Source organism: Oncorhynchus mykiss, chromosome 11, assembly GCF_013265735.2.
Source record: "Oncorhynchus mykiss isolate Arlee chromosome 11, USDA_OmykA_1.1, whole genome shotgun sequence".
Lineage (NCBI taxonomy): Eukaryota > Metazoa > Chordata > Actinopteri > Salmoniformes > Salmonidae > Oncorhynchus > Oncorhynchus mykiss.
The window spans coordinates 47,219,224-47,242,227 of NC_048575.1; the positions used below are offsets into that span (position 1 = coordinate 47,219,224).

General features: G+C 43.3%; 1 protein-coding gene across 7 annotated transcripts in view; it reads right to left on the minus strand.

Annotated features, from left to right (window-relative positions):
- Nucleotides 1–23,004, minus strand: part of LOC110535782 (vacuolar protein sorting-associated protein 13A) — a 59,346-nt gene that overhangs the window by 11,936 nt on the left and 24,406 nt on the right. For 5 of the 7 annotated variants that reach the window (XM_036935592.1, XM_036935591.1, XM_036935590.1 and 2 more), the window contains exons 42-61: nt 22,761–22,913; nt 20,809–21,070; nt 17,229–17,389; nt 16,844–16,947; nt 16,416–16,710; nt 15,846–16,280; nt 15,580–15,684; nt 15,252–15,398; nt 14,926–15,057; nt 14,648–14,781; nt 14,016–14,093; nt 12,865–12,991; nt 11,911–12,140; nt 11,606–11,759; nt 11,284–11,430; nt 11,001–11,082; nt 10,443–10,512; nt 10,232–10,346; nt 3,579–3,692; nt 2,987–3,132 (exon numbers count right to left, since the gene is read on the minus strand). In XM_036935592.1, the coding sequence (XP_036791487.1) occupies nt 2,987–3,132; nt 3,579–3,692; nt 10,232–10,346; nt 10,443–10,512; nt 11,001–11,082; nt 11,284–11,430; nt 11,606–11,759; nt 11,911–12,140; nt 12,865–12,991; nt 14,016–14,093; nt 14,648–14,781; nt 14,926–15,057; nt 15,252–15,398; nt 15,580–15,684; nt 15,846–16,280; nt 16,416–16,710; nt 16,844–16,947; nt 17,229–17,389; nt 20,809–21,070; nt 22,761–22,913 (3,191 nt within the window). The remainder of the gene's footprint in view (nt 1–2,986; nt 3,133–3,578; nt 3,693–10,231; nt 10,347–10,442; nt 10,513–11,000; nt 11,083–11,283; nt 11,431–11,605; nt 11,760–11,910; nt 12,141–12,864; nt 12,992–14,015; nt 14,094–14,647; nt 14,782–14,925; nt 15,058–15,251; nt 15,399–15,579; nt 15,685–15,845; nt 16,281–16,415; nt 16,711–16,843; nt 16,948–17,228; nt 17,390–20,808; nt 21,071–22,760; nt 22,914–23,004) is intronic. The other 2 variants (XM_036935596.1, XM_036935593.1) reach the window with 1 other exon arrangement.

A 23,004-nucleotide genomic window follows, 5' to 3' on the forward strand; every position in this document is an offset into this window, starting at 1 on the left:
TCTGTGGACATATTCTGTAACTTAAATGGGTTAAATCTGCAGTTACAAGGAAGAGGGAAACAGTCAAGGACATGGTGGAGAAATTTGAGGCCTTTACTAGGAAGCTTGAGTTGTTTGATTTGGACCAGGCCGCAGCATTGTCACAGAGGTGATGGAAGATTTCATCAAGCAGCTGAGGGACAACTTATTTTTCTGTAGTTTCAACCCGATGATTCGTCTGACAAACAAAGAACTTCGCATCCTGCAGGCCCGGATCAAAGCTAGCGAGACATTCAAAGACATCTTCACAGACAAATCAACCGTGGACCTTGAGCAATTTGCTACAGAAATAAAGGAAGAAGATTATTAAGCAAGCTGAGTCCCAAGCATGTGCTCAAACGCCATGTGAGGGTGGCAATTTCTCGTCAGGGACGAGGCCCATATCGGATTTTTGATGGTAAATTCACCTATTTACAAAGCAAAAGGTACATGCACCTCACGGACTGCTATGTGTTCCACGATAATTCAATGTTGCCTCCTTTTTCAGGTATCATGGCTCGAGATTTCTTTGAGGAAGAAATCATCAAGAGATATGCTGGACCTTATGTCAGAGAGGTGTTTCTGGGACCACATCGTTTCTTTCAAGGTAGGATTATAGCAATATTTTGCTATGTTTATGCCTATTTACATGTATATATCTAGTATTGTACCTAATGTTGGCTTTTAGGCTAAATGTATTTTTTTATTCTCCAAATGCAGACAATGACCCAAAACACACTGCCGCCCGGGTTTGGAAATGAGGGTATAAAATGAGGGTTTGGAAATGAGGGTATAAACTGGGTCAAATACATTGATCATCTCAGCAAGGTTTAACCCGTGGTTATGGAGCTGGGTGGAAGTGCAACTAAAATGTAGTTTAAATAAACATTTGCAATTTGAATGGCTTTTTTTGTTATTTTATTAACGAAAGCATAAAGATGTTGATGAAGAAATACTGTACTGCTGTTTTGAGTGATAAAAAGGCAATAAAGAGTATTGTCCTACTAATAGGGCTACACCTGCTACAGTACACTTGTGAAAAACAAGTGTTTGAAAACCTGTTCTCAAAATGTCTCCAGCTGTCCATCACTACTGTAAATAAACACAGCATCTTGTTTACATTCTTTATTGTAACCATAATGTCACAAATCATTTGTATCTACCTTTCCAATTACTTTTAGAGTTTGGGATTTACAAATGTGCGTTTTTTTCATGTCATTTTTCGTTAAATCCAGTTTGGATTTACGTATAACTTTAGACTGATGCCTTTAGTGAGAGGTCTAATGCTTTAATATTTAATCATTTCTGCCCTCTGAATTCATATCTAAGGGACATTTTTCGAACCATTTTTAGTTACATTGTTTTAGTTTGAACGTGCAGACAGGCACCAAGCGGGAACGTTTCCCTAGTCAGCGCCATTAGTGCAATGCCCCTGTGCTACCCAGTGGGGTGGGGGTCCACCCCCCTTCCGTGAGCTAGGTCTGTCTTCTGTGCGCTGCGGTCCATCCCGTGCCCCCTGCTTTCAACTTCGTGCGCCCACCGCTATCTCAGTGGATAAAACTTGAGAACGTCAAGACAATCCCATTGTGCACCACTCGGGAGCCATAACCAATATATATTGTCCTGCTAATAGCCCAGCCTAGAAACTTTGTTTGCAGAATTGACAGCCTGCTACGCTTATGAATAACAGGGTTACTAATAGATGTGAGAATATTTAAAAGGGGCTTTTATATAATTAATTAATAATTAATTATAAATTAATTAATAACAACTTTGTTTAAAAAAATAGATATATTTTGGAGATTTCGTTTTCAAAGTCTTAGACCGCTGCGCCACTCGGGTGCTGTACAATGTGACTGGTTGGGATTAGGCTACAGTACTACAGTAAGAGCAAAATAATCCTAACATTTCCACACCCTAATTATAGTCCAAGTTTCTCTAAGAATACAAACCTTAGCGTAACAGCAGTTTTAGTAAGTAATACTGAAGTCGTGCAGAATTATTAGTTCCTATTTGGTTTATGTCGCCCATTCATTGTCAGTTAGAGACATAGTAGCGCCTTGGGATTCAAAAGCATAATCAGTGCTCTAACTCCCCCATGCGCTGGTCTGGAGCAATGAAGCAGTGACGCAAGGTACCGTACTAAACCACAAATTACCTCTAAATCCAGCGGCATAATCTCAAAACCTTTAGTGGAGCAACCACTGTAAGTACTTTGGATGATGTCTACAATATTCATGTCCCTTATTACAAATATCTGAGCATCTGGATAGATGAAAAGCGGTCTTTTAAAAATAAAATTGATGAGTTAGTTAAGAAGCTGAGAATAAAAATGGGCTTCTATAGAAATAAACCCTGCCTCTCGCTAAATATTAAAGAGCAGATTATTCAGTCAACGTTCCTATCGGTCCTAGATTATGGCGACATCATCTATATGAACGCACTTCATTAAAGCAGTTAGATGCAGTTTATCATAGCGCACTGCGCTTTATTACGGGCGCCAATTCTGGCTCTCTTATCGTTTTGACGTGACGTACAGTGGGTTGATACATTCCCATGTTATCATTTATAAAGCCCTCTTACAAAAAGTCCCACTGTACCTAACATCTTTACTACTAAACGGGAGTTACCACACCCGGTGTCAGGGACGATTAACTCTGGAAACTCCTTTGGTCTCTACTGAGTTAGGTACATCAGGTACATCATCATTCTTGCTCCTTATCTGTGAAACAATCTTCAAAATGTTCTTAAATGTGATGTTCTGGTGCCTCTAGTGTAATTCAGAAAGCTGATTGAGGACCTTGTTACTGACAAATATGTTTGTTTTTTAAGACCGTGTTGTTCTTTCTGCTTGCGTTTCGTATTTATATTGATGTGTGTATTTCCTGTAATTCAGGGCTCATCTGCTTGGTCTCAGTATGACTCCCTGATAAATTAAAAGGTTAAATAAAATTGTATTTGTACATACTTGAAGACGACATCCTGCACGTCAGTGAGGGTTGCTCCGATGCTTTTCAGCAGCAGATTGAGGGACTGGACAGGGATGATCTCGGTCTCCCTCTTCTCCTTGTTACCATCCTCTCCTCCAGAACTCAGAGAGAAACTGAGGTGCAGCTGCCAAACAAACATGCCTCATAGATAGATCATCCCTAGGGCAGTTTTCTTGACCTGATGATGTGACCAGGAAAAAGTCCAAGCCCATACGTTTCTACTGGTCAGAAGCCCTTACTATGGTACATACCTGGTCAATAACACTTCGTTACAATCACTAGGCCCTTTAGTCATGGTCTGGCCATGGTGTCCTAACGCTGATTGGCTGACAGACGTGGTATATCAGACCGTATACCACGGGTATGACAAAACATTGGTAACCAGTTTTTAATAGCAATAAGGCATCTTGGGGGTTTGCAATATATGGCCAATATACCAGGCACTCCGCGATACGATGTGCATAAAAACAGCCCTTAGCCGTGGTATATTGGCCATCTACCACACCTCCTCGTGCCTTATTGCTTAAATAAAATACACAGTGAACGCACTGTGGTGACACCGAAGCTTACCTTGATAGGAGAGATGTGGAAGTACTCATAGAGACTGATAGGGGATGTGTCAGTGGCCGAGACGTCGTTGAGCTCCGTCTTCAGATACTCTATGTCCTTCTCAAACAACTCCACCTGAACACCACACACAGAGACAGAGGAGAGAGAGAGAGATACAATGGAGTCTTAACCCTGATAGGCTCTTTGCACATGCTAGTTCAATTTAGCCTGGTTCATTACAAACTGCTGCCTTATTTATAGACTTTTCCAAGGCCTTAGACACTGCTGACCATCAACTGTTGACCATCAACTGTTGACCATCAACTGGGCCTGGATCAGGCTTCTTGGAAGTGGTTTGAGAATCATCTGTCAGACAGAACACAATGTGTGATTTCTGATGGTGTTCAGTCTAGTTTCCTGGGTATTGTGAAAGGTGTACCGCAGGGATCAGTATTGGGACCTGTTCTCTTTACAATTTCTATAAATAATATCAGTCTGTAAATATTAAGCTGTGTGCAGACAATACTGATATGTATGCCATCGCCCCAACTGTAGAACAGGTGTTGTTCGAGCTGCAATCTGACTTTGTTGCCTTACAAAAAGTCCTGGTTGGTTTAAAACGTGTACTTAATGTGGGTAAGACTAAATATATATATATTGTTCTCTAATTCTCACAAAAATGTTTCAGATGGACTACATATTTATTAATTGAACAGTTCTCCCATTGATCGGGTTCCCGCCAATAATTATCTGGGCATTTGGATTGACAAGGATTTAACAAAAAAAGCTAAGATTTAATGTGGGCTTCTTTTTTAGAAATAGATCTAGATAATCCCTAAACAGCAAAAAGCAGATAGGAAAGTCGACTTTCCTGACAGTTGTTGACTACGGTGACACCATTTTCCAGAATGCAGCAGCCACCCTTAAACCTTCATATAGCATCTACCATAGTGCCATTACTTTCATCACAGGTAGGGCTGACCCCAATTAGTCGACTGATCGATTGTTTGGTTGTTAGGCTGTTGGTCGACCGAGATTGTTTTAGTCGAGCAGTAACAAATATATTTGCGCCCATCTCAGTGAACTAATCCATTGCAGAGGCCGAGACTAAAAGCCAATTATTGCTTGATTCGAAAATGTGGCCAGAAGCTCCATATGGAGGGTTTGACGCAACTGCAGAGCCTCCAGAGGCCAAATTGAGCTCCGTATCGCATCACCATGCACCTCCCAAATTCTGTAACAATGCGGAGGGCTCTGTGTAGCTCCGCATTGACAGGATTGGTTGACGGTAGGTGGGGGCGGTACGTCCAGTATCAACACAAACTCACTTGACAACAGTTCTGCACTGCTTCGCGAAACACAAGTAGTATGAATGTCCTGATGAAGCCATTCTTGCCCTGACTTCTGCTGAGGCCATATCACCGTAAATGCTGCATGGTCAATGCAGACGTTGGATTGACCATGCGCCCAGTACAATGTACTTCTCGCTCTCTCCAGAATGCATTCTTCCCCCCAATTTGCACAAATTCATTGTTTCATAACTTCATTGTGCAAATTGTTTGCGTCTCTCTTTTTGTACTTTTTACCCCTTCTTCCTCCCCAATTTCGTGATATATCCAATAGGTAGTTACAGTCTTGTCCCATCAAAGCAACTCCCATACGGACTCAAGAGAGGCAAAGGTTGAGAGCCATGCATCCTCCGAAACATGTCAAGAAGCCACACTGCTTCTTGACACACTGCTTGCTTAACCCGGAAGCCAGCCTCAACAATGAACAACTGGCAACCGAGCGCGAGGAGTCGCTAGAGCGCGATGGGACAATGACATCCCGGTCACTGTGCCACTCAGGAGGCCTATTAATTCCTCATTAGATATATAGAGCATTCAGAAAGTATTCAGACCCCTTAACCTTTTTCTACGTTACAGCCTTATTCTAATATGGATGATATTTATTTACATTTTTACACTCATCAATCTACAAACAAGACCCCATAATGTCAAAGCAAAATCAGGTTTAGATAATTATGCAAATGTATATATATTTCTTACTGAAATATCACATTTTACATAAGTACTCAGACCCTTTACTCAGTACTTTGTTGAAGCACATTTTGCAGCGATTACAGCCTCGAGTCTTCTTGGGTATGATGCTACAAGCTTGGCACACCTGTATTTCTCAAATTCTTCTCTGCAAATCCTCTCAAGTGCTGTCAGGTTGGATGGGGAGTGTCGCTGTACAGCTATTTTCAGGGTTCTTCAGAGATGTTTGATCGGGTTCAAGTCTGGGCTCTGGCTAGGCCACTCAAGGACATGTCCCGAGACTTGTCCCGAAGCCACTCCTGCGTTGTCTTGGCTGCGTGCTTAGGGTAGTTGTCCTGTTGGAAGCTAAACCTTCGTCCCAGTCTGAGGTCCGGAGCAGGTTTTCCTCAAGGATCTCTCTGTGCTTTACTCTATCAATCCTAGTCTTCCAGTCCCTGCCTTTGAAAAACACCCCCACAGCATGATGCAGCCACCACATTGATTCACAGTAGGGATGGTGCCAGGTTTCCCCCAGACATGACGCTTGGCATTCAGCCCAAATAGTTCAATCTTGGTTTCATCAGACCAGAGAATCTTTTGTCTCAACTGACTGGCTTTCTTGATGGCTATAGTATTCTCTTGGGTATGCATTCTGGTTTCTGCTCAAGTTATGGATGTGTCACTGCAACCTTAAAGGTCCTCAATGATGTCACCATTGCCCTTGATTCTAAGCAATATTGTGCTGCTATTATATTTACTGGGACAAAGATTTTGATACAGTAGACCATTCCATTCCTGTGGGCCGGCTAAGGAGTATTGATGTCTCTGAGGTGTCTTTGGCCTGGTTTGCTAACTACCTCAAAAAGTGCAGTGTATAAAGTCAGAAAATCTGCTGTCTCAGCCACTGCCTGTCACCAAGGGAGTAACCCAAGGCTCAATCCTAGGCCCCATGCTCTTCTCAATTTACATCAACAATAGCTCAGGTAGTAGGAAGCTCTCTCATCCATTTATATGCAGATAGTCTTATACTCAGCTGGTCCCTCCCCAGATTTTGTGTTAAATGCTCTACAACAAAGTTGTACAACAACAAGCTTTCTTTACCCTTAACCTTGTTTTGAACACCTCCAAAACAAAGGTCATGTGGTTTGGTAAGAAGAATGCCTCCCCCCCACAGGTGTGATTACTACCTCTGAGGGTTAAGAGCTTGAGGTAGACACCTCATACAAGTACTTGGGAGTATGGCTAGATGGTACACTGTCCTTCTCTCAGCACTTGGTTTCCTCTATCGTAATCGCTCATCTTTCACCCCAGCTGCCACCAATGCTCCTTATAGGACACATCACTGCATTCTATACTCCTCTGTAAACTGGTAATCTCTGTATACCCGTTGCAAGACCCACTGGTTCGCTCGTCTTTTCAGTTTGCTGCACCTAGCGACTGGAACGATCTGCAACAAACACTCAAACTGCACAGTTTTATCTCAATCTCTTCGTTCAAAGACTCAATCATGGACACTTACTGACAGTTGTGGCTGCTTTGTGTGATGTATTGTTGTCTCTACCTTCTTGACCTTTGTGCTGTTGACTGTGCCCAATAACGTTTGTACCATGTTTTGTGCTGCTACCATGTTGTGTTGCTACCATGTTGTGCTGCTACCATGCTGTGTTGTCGCTACCATGCTGTATTGTCGCCTTGCTATGCGGTCTTAGGGCTCTCTTTATGTAGTGTTGAGTTCTCTCTTGTTGTGATGTGTGTTTTGTCCTATATTTATATTTTCTTTCTTTATTTTAATCGTCCCCGTCCCCACGGGGGGTCTTTTGCCTTTTGGTAGGCCGTCATTGTAAATAAGAATTTGTTCTTAACTGACTTGCCTAGTTAAATAAAGGTTAAATAAATAAAAAACAACATTTTAAAAAAAGGTCTGAGTCGTTTAGCTGCTTTTTTGGCAAACTTCAAGCGGACTGTCGTGCCTTTTACTGAGGAGTGGCTTCTGTCTGGCCATTCTACCACAAAGGCCTGATTGATGGAGTGCTGCAGAGATGGTTGACCTTCTGGAAGGTTCTCCCATCTTCTCAGAGGAACTCTGGAGCTCTATCAAAGTGACCATCTGGTACTTGGTAATTTCCCTGACCAAGGCCCTTCTCCCCTGATTGCTCAGTTTGGCCGGGCGGTCAGCTCAAGGAAGAGTCTTGGTGGTTCCAATCTTCTTCCATTTAAGAATGATGGAGGCCACTGTGTTCTTGGGGACCTTCAATGCTGCAGAAATGTTTTAGTACTCTTCCCCAGATCTGTGCCTATACACAATCCTGTCTCGTAGCTCTACGGACAATTCCTTTGACCTCATGGCTTGGTCTTTGCTCTGACATGCACTGTCATCTGTGGGACCTTTTATAGACAGGTGTGTGCCTTTCCAAATCATGTCAAAATCAATAGAATAGAAGAGGTGGCCTCAAAGTTATGGAAACATCTAAAGGATGATCAATGTAAAGAGGGATATACCTGAGCTCAATTTTGAGTCTCATAGCAAAAAGGGTCTGAATACTTTAGGATTTTTTAAAATGTGTTTTATAAATTAGCAAACATTTCTAAAAAAAAACAGTTTTTGCTTTGTCATCATGGGGTCTTGTGAGTAGATTGATGATAATGTTTTTTTTTAAAAATCAATTTTAGAATAAGGCAATAACATAACAAAATGTGTAAAAAGTCAAGGGGTCTGAATAGTTTCCGAATGCACTGTATCACCAGTAGTACATTCACCATTTATTCATATAATTTCTAATCTATAATATTTGGTTACGATCCTTTCTTTTAATGCATTCAATGCTATTATTCCAGTCTTCATTGTCAGAGTGGACACATTGTTTGCAGAGAGCACAATCTATGCTACACTTGTGAGAAACAAGTTTAGGATTATTTAATTCCATTTATGAGTTCCGTCAATATAGTCATTGTCTTTTGTTTGGAGCTCTCCTGACAATGTTGAGTAAGGATGAGCACACACAGAAGTGGGCCTATAGGCTACCTGGCCTGCTCGCAAGTATAATCATTTAAAATGTGCCCATTTGGGGATCTGATAGTATTTCTGATTAGCTTAACACACCACCACTAATGACCTGTGGAGCTTCTCAAAGTAATGTTTTCACCTCAAACAGCAGAAAAACGAAGTCTCTTTTTACATGCATTGAGAATTACAATAGTTCCTCAATGCATTTGAAAAATATTTCCAGCGCTCTCCCTTTCGCTAACCACTCAGCGTGAAAGGGAAAAATGTCATGCTCTGACCCCGCATTAACGTCATAAAATAGGCTTCTTAACAGTGTTTGACTTGGACTGAAATAGGTTCCGGTACTCATCTTGGGTGTGGTACTGTTGATATTTAGGTTCAAGAGCTCAACAATACTGTTGAGCTAATATTCTATAAGAGGAACAGGAGCTCAAGCAGTAGAACATTTGAGGTGCCGGTACTCAGCTCAGGTGAGCTCCTGCCCAAGTCAAGCACTGCTTCTTACCCCTTGCACAAATAGCCTACAGCTGTGTCTGTCCCGAGCTCACAGGCACAGGAAACTCTGAGGGCCCAAAATATTTTTATACAATGTTGTAAGTTCCCTAGCACAAGCTTCAGGCTAGACCCAAGTTAATATAATGTTTCAAGTTTGTTGCAGACAGGCCATGTGTAGCCAATGTGATTTATTGGATATTTCTTTTTAAAAACGAGGATATTTTCTACCTGCAGGCTGCAATGTTTTTATTGGTTGGCTTTATGTAGGATATTTTTACATAGTTGGCAATAGAAGTTACTTTTTAGGTTCATATGATTTTCATTTAGACTTGGATAGAATTTGATTAACCACATGACAATGAGATATGAAGATCGGTAGAAGTGGTCAGATAAATTGGCACTCCAGATGAGAAAAGGTTGCCGACGACTCATGCGGCCTATTATCGGGAACTTCAGGGGAGTAATGGCAGAATCTGCGAAAGCCAGCTGGAACGGGAGGAGAATATCTAGTTGGGTCAGGTTAAGGTTTTCCTTCTTCTGGTTATCTAGATCTGGCACCCTCTTCCAGCAAAAAAAAGTAAGCTTAAAGCATCAGACAAGCTCAATGCATATAGTTGATTTTATTAAAACACATTGGTGTCTTTAAATGGAAAAGTTTAAACATTTTACAAGTTTAAACATTTTGAGCAATCGATTAGTAGAAAGAACAGACGACTTTTGATCGACCAAGATTTTTTGGGGTCGGGACAGCCCTAATCACAGATTAGTTATTTACAAAGCTCTACTAAACAAGCTTCCGACTTCCCTAACTTTGCTGTTGAAGTAAAAAAACACGAGTTACCAAACCCGTTCACAGGGTTGGTTAACTCTCAAAGGTTCCTCGGGTCTCCACCAAATTAGGTAATTCCACTTTTAGTTAATGCACCTCACTACTGGAACAATTTACAAAACTGCTCGAGCAATATAAATAATATAAAAAATCTTAATTGAGGACTTAGTAGCTGAGAAATGTAACCATTTTTCTTAAATTGTGTTGTGCTGTTTTATTTGACATTGTATTGGATTGTTGCATTACTGTGATCAGGGCACCCTTGAGAATGAGACCTTTCGCTCAATGGGTTTTTCCTGCATAAATAAAGAATATTACACATAAAAACCTGCTGCTCTGACGTCATCACGCTGGCGTTCTCCGGAGTGAACAGATCCAAGATGGCATAAAGGAAGCCCAAGTCCAACTTCAGATCCATCTCCTGGATTAGCACCTTGAAATACCTAGTCAACATGCCAAGAAAGGGATGTTGGTATGTGTGGTTGAGAGAGAGAGAGAGATAGATATGGAAAGAACATGAACTATAGCGATGGACTCACTTGATGCGTGAGATATCAGAGTGCCCTGCTGCCCTGGTAACAATGCTGATGTCGGTCAGAGGTTTGGGCTCTGCAGGAGAGAGAGGAGCAGAAAAAAGCCATCACGATGTGTTTATCCATAGAACTCCAGTCTAACAATGCCTATGGAGGCGTCCCCAATCGCTCCTTTTGCCTATTTAGCTAGTTACAGTGGGGTCCAAAATTAGACACCCTTAATACAGATGAGCAAAAATGACTAAAATAACTGAAAATGAGCATGTATTGTATGCTCCAACATTTGAACAATTATATTATTTTATGTTAATACAATTGCTCAGAGAAAGAGGTTTTGTTTAACAAATAATACAAAACAAGAAAAACAAAAAAGATAGGGGTCAAAATGATTGACAGCCTGTTTTCAAAACCTCACCTTGCGAGGGTAATAGAACTCGAGCCTTTTTCTAAAATGATTTATGAGATTGGAGAACACATTGGGAGGGATCTTATCTTTATCAAGGGTGTCAATTTTAAAGTGTAAATCCACAACACAGAGAGACTTGGACAGAGCTTGGGACTGACCTGAGTCCATGGTGACAGACTTAGGTAGTTTTATAGGGTAGAAGACATATGGGAAGATTGCTCCAGGTAGCTGATTCTGGATCTGTGGAAAAACAAAAGCACTAAAAAAAATGTTTCCCTCCAACCATGTCTCCAATGGGTCAGCATGAAATCATTTTAATTGAACGGTTGGTAAGATGAACAAACAGTCAATGTAAAAACTCTATCGTATGGTTGGTGGTCGGGTGGGGACCTACTGTAGAGTTGGATAGAATGCACACTCTCCAACTTTCTGGGGACCCACCTGTATGCGGTTGATCTGGACACGGTAGGCACTCTGGCGGGCCGATACGCTGTACTCCACCTTCACCCCTGGCAGGAAGCTCCTCCTGATTGGAGCGTCATATGGCTGCATCATCCTCATGTCTTGCCCATTATGGGTCAAAGACACCTGATAACACAGTTAGTTAGACTTAGGACACACACACAACAGTTCTACTGGAGCTGTGCAAAACTAGGAACAACGTCTACCTCTAGAATTTCTAAAGCTTTCAAGGGGTTGGTTATCAAGGGGGTGGTATGGTATACATGGTACTAGACAGAGGCATAGCCAGTTGCTGCCTGACCTGGAAGTTGTTCTCCAGGTCTAAGATGGCGTTGTCCACTGGTCCACTCTCTGTGTACTCTTTGAAGTGGGTCTCCAGCAGCTCGGCATCTTTTCCACTCAGGGGTTTCCAGCGAGACTTCTTCTTTGGCTTGGACTCCCACACCACGTCTGAACTACACACACACACACACACACAGGAGAAAAGCACACTGAACATGCTGCACTGAATTTGAAAAAGCATGTTCCCACTCAAAGTAGTCAACTGTAGCACAACCATACCATTGAGTGTATATACGGTGTTTGTATGTATGTGTGTGCACACACCTGGTAATACCGATGAAGGACACCTCCTGGCGGCTGCTGTTGTTGACCAGGGAGACGCCCACGTCTTGCAGGGAGAGGATGATCTCTTGTTCGGCCAGCTCGGCCTTCTCACTCTCACACAGCAGCTTGTATATGCGTCTGTCCTCTGTGAACAGCGCCACCCGCTGGAGGCCCTCGTAGAACGAGATGAGGTACAGCTTACCCTCCTCGTTCACGTCCAACCGCAGGTCCTACACACGGATCAAGTGCCCATCAGACGGGAAGTAATGCGCGTTTCACTTTTAAGTTGCTCTTTTGCTTTGTAGCCACAGCCATAACTCACACAACACCAAAATGATATACCATATCAGCTTTTAATTGAGATTTCAGGAAACTAATGAGTCCAGGCAACAACAGTTGCTATCATGACAGTTGATTTGATTTAAACAATATATATACACATCTCTGGTTATACTACGGTTTGCATTTTGTCTAACCACTGTGGCTGACATGCCAAAGCACCCAATCTTCTAATATTTTAACTGGGTATCACCATATGTTGCTTCCCTTGTAAAACTGCTCAGGTCATCAAGCCAGTATAAAAAGGGGGAAGAAAATTCAGTAACACTTAACTTTCTGTCAGACTTCGCTAATCCCTACACTAATCCTATTGAGGATTGGAGCCTTAATGAAAAAAAGTCTGATTAAAGCTTTGTGTGTGTATAATGATGGGCTAAGCCATATTAAGCAGCTGTTAAAAAAAACACTAAGCAGAAGATCCTAATCTGTGGTTAAGTCTGACACCTGTGTGTCATATCGGTCTAAAGTACTTGATACAAGTGTGTGTCAAACTAATAAGAAACACTGGTATAAAAATCAGACTTAAACGTAGTATCAATCTAAATGTTGGAGAATGTAACATTCCACCACCGTTAAGAGCAAAAGGGGAGTAAATAGAACGCTGTGGTACGGTACCTCTTCGCTCCTCAGCTCGCCGCTGTAGCTGCCACACTGCCAGGCCAGAGAGCGCGATCCAGTGGGCTCAGCCCAGGTGTAGTACATTGCCTTCCCGGGGCTTAGCTTGTCCTTCTCCTTCTGACTACTACACACACACACACACACACACACACAGAGAGTTAGAAAGCACACACACAAGACCACGAGAACCCCACCAAGAGGAAGATAGATGGTCAGAAAAAAAAGCTGCGGTCATGAGAACGTAGCCACGTTACACAGCCCAGGCACCATGGAAAGAAACCCAAGAGCCTATTTGCAAATCAACACAATGGAGAGAAGAAATCCCATTAGTGGAGATGTCGAGGCTACTATCCAATTTGATCATGTTGTCGTTCTTCCTCCAGCAAACGAAAACAACCCCCCCCCCTTCCGATCAAAGAGAAAGAATGATTCAAATCATCATTATTGCAGAAGACACAGGGAAAGAGGAGGATGAAGAATGATTGGCAGGACTGTTGGGGTGGGGGGAATGGGGAGGGGGGTGATGAAAATGGGGGCTTGAGGGAAAATGGAAGGCATATGGAAGCAGAGGTCAGATCCCATTGGCAGAGACCCATCCAAACAGCAGCAGCCAAAACTAAGTCCCACTATAAAAGCAAAGACCTGGAATTAAGGGGGAGGTCAAAGAGCAAACGGTCATGACACTGAAGCCGGAGCTCCTCCTTGATCACTCCACTTCCTGTACTTTGGTCACTATCAAATCAGATGACTTGGTCTGTTGAACCATACAGTGATATTAATGTAACGCTATATTTTTCAGCTTTTATAAAATGCACATTATCCATTTCCTTGTGGAGTGGCATGTAAGGAGTAGATCCGGCTCAAACACCAAAATGGAGAAAAAAAAAGCTCTTCCCCTACACCTTCGGTTACCTGGGGGTCCAGCTCTGTCCACACCCTGACCACAGCTCAACTATGAAACGGGAACACAGAGACCACATCCCCCACTGAATGTGTGCATGTTCAAATAGAGATCTACGGACCATGCCTTTTGCATTAGTCATTGTATGTTAGGGAAGGCATTTGAAGTTCCCCAATATGTCCACCCTTTCTGTGTCAGGGTCAGAGTGGGTGAGAGCAAGAACCCTCGTGGGGCTGGGTCCTGCTACCTGGGCTGGGTCTCCTCTACTGAGAAGGAGAGGCCGAGCAGCTCGTCTGCCACCCATTCTGATGAATCTCTCCGAAATCTGCCCGGCCAAGAGGTGTGGGGAGGGGGGAAAAAAATCAGACTTAAACAAAAACAAAACCATCAACACAAAGTCAGACAAAGAAAGTCAGTAACAAAAAAACATGGATTGAAAAACAAATGGAACAAAATCAGTGTCCGTCACAACAAGTCACAAACCAAAGGAAATGGATCCATGCAAACAGACAAACCTACATCAACACAAAAGCCAAGAACACAAATACCTTGTATCAAAACAAATACATGCAGCACATCCTGGGAAGTTTGCTAAATATATTTAACATGCAGGTCTCATTCAGAAACAACATTTGGAATAGTACAGTGAGTAACACTAATTTTGTATTGTTTACTTCTATCCCCATAAATAATTGAAACCATCTCATGGACATTTCTAAAAGGAAAGATTTAAGACACCCCACATTTAAGATGCGACAAATACAGGTTTTATTTTAGGGCATTGCACCCGTTTTGAGAACAGTAAAACCTATATAATGAAACACATTTCTGCTTACTGCCCCATTACCGTTCTCCCTCCCCATCCTTCCCCTCCTTTACCTCTGGTAGAACTCCACCGTCTGCTCCTCGGTGTGGTTGATGATGAGGAAGGGGGCGGCCCCGTCGTGGTAGTCAGAGAAACGGATGATAATCGAGTGGTCCGATAGGTTCACATCCATAATGACCCCGCCCAGCTGGAATAGTAAAGCCAAATGAAAAACAGAAGTATTAGTACTTTATTGAACCCAACGTGGGAAGCGGATTTAAATCGTCACAAAGCATCAACTTATACAGTAGTTACAAACACACCAGTGTGTGTGTGTGTATAAACTACTCACAGTGTTGTCCAGATGCAGCAGCAGGCAGTTTTCCGGTTTGGTGAAGTCCATGGTTTGAGGAGTTGACCGACTGCCTTCTACTTTGACTTTGAGCTTCTTGGAGTCCCTCTCAGGCCAAAATGGGATGGCTGCCTGAGAAGCACAGAAAAAAAGTGAGAGAAAAGCGAGAGAGGAGAGGGAGGGAGAGAGGGAGGGAGAGACGGACAAAGAGGTGTCCATGTAGTGAGGATGTGCTACTGTATGTAGGGTAGGGGTCCATTATTCCCATTTCAAAATTCAGGAGATTAACCGATACTGGCGTTTGTAAGTAGCTCTAGTTGTGGTACCTGTTGTGGTCTGGCCTCGGTCCAGTCGTCCTGGCCCTCCTCTCCCACCCAGATCACATGTTTGGTCCTGTTCACTAACAGGTAGTATGGCACAAAGCTTACGATACGGGTCAGGCTGAAACTGCTGGCGTCGATCTTCACTCCGATCTTCAATCAAACCATAGAAAGCCACAATCAACATGAATCAATCCACCCATCTATCTATCAACGGTTCAGCAAATTACACTCAATGACCAATCTGAAAGGTGAAGCATCAACTGACACTGTTCTTCTGCTGGAGTGTCGTTTCAAATCAAATCTTAGTATGCTTGATCCACCACTCACTCACCACGTAATCTTTCAGCCTCCCTTTGCACTTCACTTCACCATAACTACCCACGGTATCCAGGGAGAAATCATCCGACAGGTCGCTGTCCGAGATCATCAGCCGCACCTGACCCGGAGAGAGAATAGGGTCAGATGTCAGGGAGACAAACAGCAGGGGTTAGGAGTTTTCACTTAAAAGCCCACTCCTTGTTTAACCCCCCCCCCAAAAAAACACAATAGCAGCCCAGCTACTTGGCTTGAGCTTGGACCAAAGCTGATCCCCACTACCTTGTTGTTCTGAAGAAAGTTGTGTGGCTTGAAGGAGAAGAGCAGAGGCATATCGTAGTCCATGGCGTGTTTGCGGTGGATGTCATCGGCCTTGTATTGCAGCAGGCGGCCTGTTTTGTTCACCATCCAGTAGGGAGAATGGATAGCCACCTCAGTCTGGCCTGCGTCGTACTTCACATGCACCGCAATATCGAGCTCCGCCCTCTTCCCTTCTCCCCTCTCTCCTAACCTGACCACCTCCTCTTCATCGCGCAGAGAGCTGAACACAATGAAGGTGATCTCATCCAGGTCGCCACAGAGACCGTAGTGGGCCTGCCAATCCTGACCCAGGTAGTCGAGGAGGCGGAGTTCCAGACTGGACTGGTCCATGATGGCGGTGTGCAGCTGGGCCGAGTGGCCGTCCATCAGGGTGATGGGGGTGGGCTCTTCACTGTCCTGTCAGCCAATCAACACACAATACCAATCAATAATAGGCATGTCATGTGAAGGGGAAGCTCTGAGGAAATATGATAGATGAGCTGTAGGTCAATTTCTCTGCTGGTGAGTAGGGATGGGGTAATGTGTGTGTACCTGTAGGCGATAGGTGATGGGGTAAGGCAGAAGGTTCCGGAGCAGGACGGAGGGCCACAGGTGCAGGATGTAGGGCTCGTCAAAGTGCTCCCCGGCCATTCCTGTGTGTTGTGATGTCACCGTGTCTTTCAGAGGGACGATGTTGACCATGAGGACGCCAGCGCTGTCACCATGGCGATGACAGGTCTGCTGCACACGTGCACCGGGCTGCTGGCTCACCAACTCGTAGCTGAAACCCTCAGAGCAGTCGTACTGATCGTCTCCCTCGGTTACCGGCTGCAGTCTTAGCTCTGACCTACGGGGGGGGGTTCAGCACAGTCAGTGTGTGTGTGTGTGTGTGTATGTATGTATGTATGTATGTATGTATGTATGTATGTATGTATGTATGTATGTATGTATGTATGTATGTATGTGCATGCGCATGTCACCTGTAGGAGTCCAGAGGCACACAGAACTCCTCTGTAGGCAGTGATATCCCCAGACTGGTAGAGCCCTCCATCACTCTGAATGGGATGGAGAAGTGGTTTATGATCTGTAGGGGAGACATGAGAAAGAGACATTCTTCAGGCAGAAAATACATTCTCTGGTCAGATAGTTGAACACATTCTGGGCTCAAGTTAAGTACAGACTAGAGAAAGTAAAGGGAGAGAGAGAGAGAATGGAGAGGGCTAGGGAAGCAAGCAGGGTGGATTGAGATGAATGGTGGGAGAAAATGAGCATTTGGGTGAAATCTGCATTAGTCAGTCTGAGAACAGTGAGCATTCATTGGTGTGAGTTGGAGTTTGAGGTGGGGGGCAGGGGGGACTAACTTGCCTGGAAGGGAGAGCGGATCTTGATGTACTTGCTTCCCTCCACAGAGTAGATTTGACAGACCAGGAAACGGGTGACCCCAGAGTCTTTGTGCATGACACTGTACATGCCACGCCCCACTTTGATCAACGGGATCATGCCTGTTGAAGTGTGGCCCACCGGAGCTGAGGACATGAACATAAAAAAACTACGTGATCAATGACTAGTGACCCGAGCCACGAGTACTGACTTTTGTTAACCAGGGATACAAACTGGTGAGTAGCCCAAAAAGGTGACACTTTTTTTTCTGCACTGAAACATGCCAAAAAAAATCCCTGCTAGGTGGAAATGCAGGTTAACTAATTAAACAACAAAGAATATGATCTACATGATCCGTCTCTGTGTGTAAAATAAAAAGTGTTTCAGTTCAAAATGTCAGTTGTCAAACAATGCATTCAACTGAAATGTGTCTTCCACATTTGACCCAACCCATCTGAATCAGAGGTGCGGGGGGGGCTGCCTTAAATCGACATCCATGTCTTCGGCGCCCGGGGAACAGTGGGTTAACTGCCTTGCTCACTGCAAATGACACTCAAGCCTTGAGAAAAAAACTAATATTGCTGTTAGCCATGACAGCCTTTACAATAGAATGCTTGTGACCACACACATCTAAATACTGCACTTAGGGGGAAAAAAACATCTTAAAGTAGAAATAGAATGAAACAAACAGGCATTCTATTTTTGCTCTATTATAGTGGCCACTATAGTAGACATCGTTCAAGTGCACAAGCCTACATGCGTGTAAAAATAACGTTCACTAAGTAAAAAATGTAATAATCCCCCCCTCACTCACAAAGTGGTACTGTCCAGTTCAACACAACAAAAGCATTATCTTTGGGCTACACTGCACATTATACACTTCCTGCCTGTGGACATCTGTTCTACAATGTGCCAGCAGAGCATGACACCCTTTGTTGGCATAATTGATCTCTTTCAGGCAGAGTACACCTGGCATTCCCCTTTATATCCACTGTATTGAAAAGGTGAGAAAAAGGTGTGTTGTGTGTTGTGTTCCTTTCACCATACTGTCGTCCAGCATAAGCCAGGCCCAGCTCCAGCTACACTTGATCCCTGAATCCACTTGTATAACAAGCAATGCCTCATTTTTCACCTAATTATCTCATTCTGAAAATTAACCACATACTGTAGAGGGAAAACATTACTGTTAGTTCAGTTTGTTAGCTAGTTAACGTTTCACACAGATTGCAAGGGTCCAGTAAGCAACTATAGTATTTGCGTTATAACTTGAGGCACGGCAAGGAGTCGTATACCAGTTAATACTATAGAGAATTGGTTAGGTTACTAATGTTGGCTCATCTGATGTTGTGTGGTCTGACTTTATTAGCCAGCTAATTTTCATACCATGAACTCAATTATCTGATTAGTAAAGTTGGCTAATGTTGCTCAACATTTCTCTGGCTAGCTGTCTTTCCAGAGTGCGTGCTGATGCGGTAACTTCTCGCTTCAGTCGCGTGCTGCATTCTGTTGTTATGTGAATGAGTGGCTGAGCCTTGGATAGAGCCAGTATTGCTCCAAACACGCATCCCTCATTCGCTTACAGCCAGTAGTCATCCAAATCCCCCCCCCACCCAAACCTTTCTCATCGGATCTACACGAATCACGAAGGTCACCTACAGTGCCTTGCGAAAGTATTCGGCCCCCTTTAACTTTGCGACCTTTTGCCACATTTCAGGCTTCAAACATAAAGATATAAAACTGTATTTTTTTGTGAAGAATCAACAACAAGTGGGACACAATCATGAAGTGGAACGACATTTATTGGATATTTCAAACTTTTTTAACAAATCAAAAACTGAAAAATTGGGCGTGCAAAATTATTCAGCCCCTTTACTTTCAGTGCAGCAAACTCTCTCCAGAAGTTCAGTAAGGATCTCTGAATGATCCAATGTTGACCTAAATGACTAATGATGATAAATACAATCCACCTGTGTGTAATCAAGTCTCCGTATAAATGCACCTGAACTGTGATAGTCTCAGAGGTCCGTTAAAAGCGCAGAGAGCATCATGAAGAGCAAGGAACACACCAGGCAGGTCCGAGATACTGTTGTGAAGAAGTTTAAAGCCGGATTTGGATACAAAAAGATTTCCCAAGCTTTAAACATCCCAAGGAGCACTGTGCAAGCGATAATATTGAAATGGAAGGAGTATCAGACCACTGCAAATCTACCAAGACCTGGCTGTCCCTCTAAACTTTCAGCTCATACAAGGAGAAGACTGATCAGAGATGCAGCCAAGAGGCCCATGATCACTCTGGATGAACTGCAGAGATCTACAGCTGAGGTGGGAGACTCTGTCCATAGGACAACAATCAGTCGTATATTGCACAAATCTGGCCTTTATGGAAGAGTGGCAAGAAGAAAGCCATTTCTTAAAGATATCCATAAAAAGTGTCGTTTAAAGTTTGCCACAAGCCACCTGGGAGACACACCAAACATGTGGAAGAAGGTGCTCTGGTCAGATGAAACCAAAATTGAACTTTTTGGCAACAATGCAAAACGTTATGTTTGGCGTAAAAGTAACACAGCTCATCACCCTGAACACACCAACCCCACTGTCAAACATGGTGGTGGCAGCATCATGGTTTGGGCCTGCTTTTCTTCAGCAGGGACAGGGAAGATGGTTAAAATTGATGGGAAGATGGATGGAGCCAAATACAGGACCATTCTGGAAGAAAACCTGATGGAGTCTGCAAAAGACCTGAGACTGGGACGTCTTCCAACAAGACAATGATCCAAAACATAAAGCAAAATCTCCAATGGAATGGTTCAAAAATAAACATATCCAGGTGTTAGAATGGCCAAGTCAAAGTCCAGACCTGAATCCAATCGAGAATCTGTGGAAAGAACTGAAAACTGCTGTTCACAAATGCTCTCCATCCAACCTCACTGAGCTCGAGCTGTTTTGCAAGGAGGAATGGGGAAGAATTTCAGTCTCTCGATGTGCAAAACTGATAGAGACATACCCCAAGTGACTTACAGCTGTAATCGCAGCAAAAGGTGGCGCTACAAAGTATTAACTTAAGGGGGCTGAATAATTTTGCACGCCCAATTTTTCAGTTTTTGATTTGTTAAAAAAGTTTGAAATATCCAATAAATGTCGTTCCACTTCATGATTGTGTCCCACTTGTTGTTGATTCTTCACAAAAAAATACAGTTTTATATCTTTATGTTTGAAGCCTGAAATGTGGCAAAAGGTCGCAAAGTTAAAGGGGGCCGAATACTTTCGCAAGGCACTGTATTTTGGATTCAAAACGGCGAATTTCGCCGAAAAGGTGACTAGTTTGCATCCCAAGGTTAACACCCCCCCCCAAACTAATACCTGGGCATTAGGTCAGAACCCTAACAGGGTTTTGGACCTAGGGTTTGATATCTGATGTATGTATGAAACTCTCCGAGCAGGAGTGCTGATCGAGGATCAGGTTCCTTCTGTCCATTAGGATATTAAAAGCAAAAACTAGACCTGCAGTACAATGAATACAGACGCTGGTCTGCACTTCTGTAGGGTTTGTAACTGTGTTGCTTACTGGGCTGTATGTAGTAGTCCTTGGCCACCAACGAAGTCATGGCAGAGAACTGGTCTGAGTGGGTGGTGGTGCGACGGTAGTCCATGTTGAGGCTCTCTCCGTCCTGCAGCTCTACCCGGCGCGCCGTGGCCTCGCGACCCAGGGGGCTGAACAGCTCACTGTGCACCACCGACACAGTCAGACCTAGACGGTTCTTCACGACGAACGGAGCCTCGTCCTTCTGGAAACTATCCGATGCCTGCTTGGCCGCCTCCGCAAAGGCCTGCCACACACACAAACACACCCAGGCATGCACATGCAAACACGCGCCCCCCCCCCCCAAAAAAAAGGCATTTTATAGAGCGCAATTTAACACAACAAGGCAAGCTATTCCATCACGACTCAAAAACAACCCACTTATAAGCTAGACAATATAGACAAACATATACAGTGCATTCGGAAAGTATCCAGACCTTTTTCTCCACATTTTGTTACGTTACAGCTTCATTCAAAAATGTATTAAATAAAAAAAAAATCCTCATCAATCTACACACAATACCCCATAATGGCAAAGCGAACAGGTTTTTTAGAAATGTTTGCAAATGTAAAAAACAGAAATAGCTTATTTACATACAGTACCAGTCAAAAGTTAAGTTTGGACAGACCTACTCATTCAAGGGTTTTTCTTTATTCTCACTATTTTCTACATTGTAGAATAGTGAAGACATCAAAACTATGAAATAATGTAGTAACCCAAAAAAAAGTTAAATTAATATATATTTTATATTTGAGATTATTCAAAGTTGCCACCCTTTGCCTTGACAGCTCTGCACACATGGCATTCTCTCAACCAGCTTCATGAGGTAGTCACCTGGAAAGCATTTCAAATAACAGGTGTGCCTTGTTAAAAAGTTAATTTGTGGAATTTCTTTCTTAATGCATTTGAACAAATCACTTGTGACAAGGTAGGGGTGGTATACAGAAGATATCCCTATTTGGTAAAAGACCAAGTCCATATAATGGCAAGAACTGCTCAAATAAGCAAAGAGAAATGACAGTCCATCATTACTTTAAGACATGTTTCACAGAGTTCAAGTAACAGACACATCTCAACATCAACTGTTCAGAGAATACTATGTGAATCAGGCCTTCATGGTTGAATTGCTGAAAAGAACCTACTTCTAAAGGACACCAATAAGAAGAGACTTGCTTGGCCAAGGAAACACGAGCAATGGAAATCAGACTGGTGGAAATCTGTCCTATGGTCTGATGAGTGCAAATTTGCGATTTTTGGTTCCAACCGCCGTGCCTTTATGAGACGCAGAGTTGGTGAACGGATGATGTCTGCATGTGTGATTTCCACCGTGAAGCATGGAGGTGGTGGTGTGATGGTGCTTTGCTGGTTACACTGTTAGTGATATATTTAGAATTCAAGGTACACTTGAACTAGCATGGCTACCACAGCATTATTCAGCGATACGCCATCCCATCTGATAAGCACACAGCTAAGACAACGTAGTAGTTTCTTCAGGACAAGTCTCCGAATGTCCTTGAGTGGCCCAGCCAGAGCCTGGACTTGAACCTAATCGAACATCTCTGGAGACCTGAAAATTGCTGTGCAGCGACACACCCCATCCAACCTGACAGAGCTTGAGATGATCTGCAGAGAAGAATGGGAGAAACTCCCCAAATACAGGCATGCCAAGCTTTTGCATCATACCCAAGACTCGAGGCTGTAATCGCTGCCAAAGCTGCTTCAACAAAGTACTGAGTAAAGGGTCTGAAAGATTTCCGTTTTTTTCAAAAAATTTGCAAAAATGTAGAAAAACCTGTTTCTGCTTTGTTATTATGGGGCATTGTGTGTAGATTTAGAATAAGCCTGTAACGTAACAAACTGTGGAAAAAGTCAAAGGATCTGAATACTTTCCGAATGCACTGTACAAGAGTGCTGGTGTGTGACGTCATTGACTTACCGTGCCCAGGTTACTGAGCATGCCCAGTCCACACTTAGAGAGGGTGATGTTAAGTTGGTCCTTGCTGCTGATGCTGATGACAGTCTTGTAGTCAGGGATGCTGTAGTCCACTTCTTCTGAAATACCTGTGTACTTCACTGGCTTCTTCTTCATCTACAGTTCAGGGGGATGCATAGCCGCTATGTGTGTGTGGTGGATATTTCCACTATCCGTATGAAGGATGTGTGTGGAACATGGGACAGTG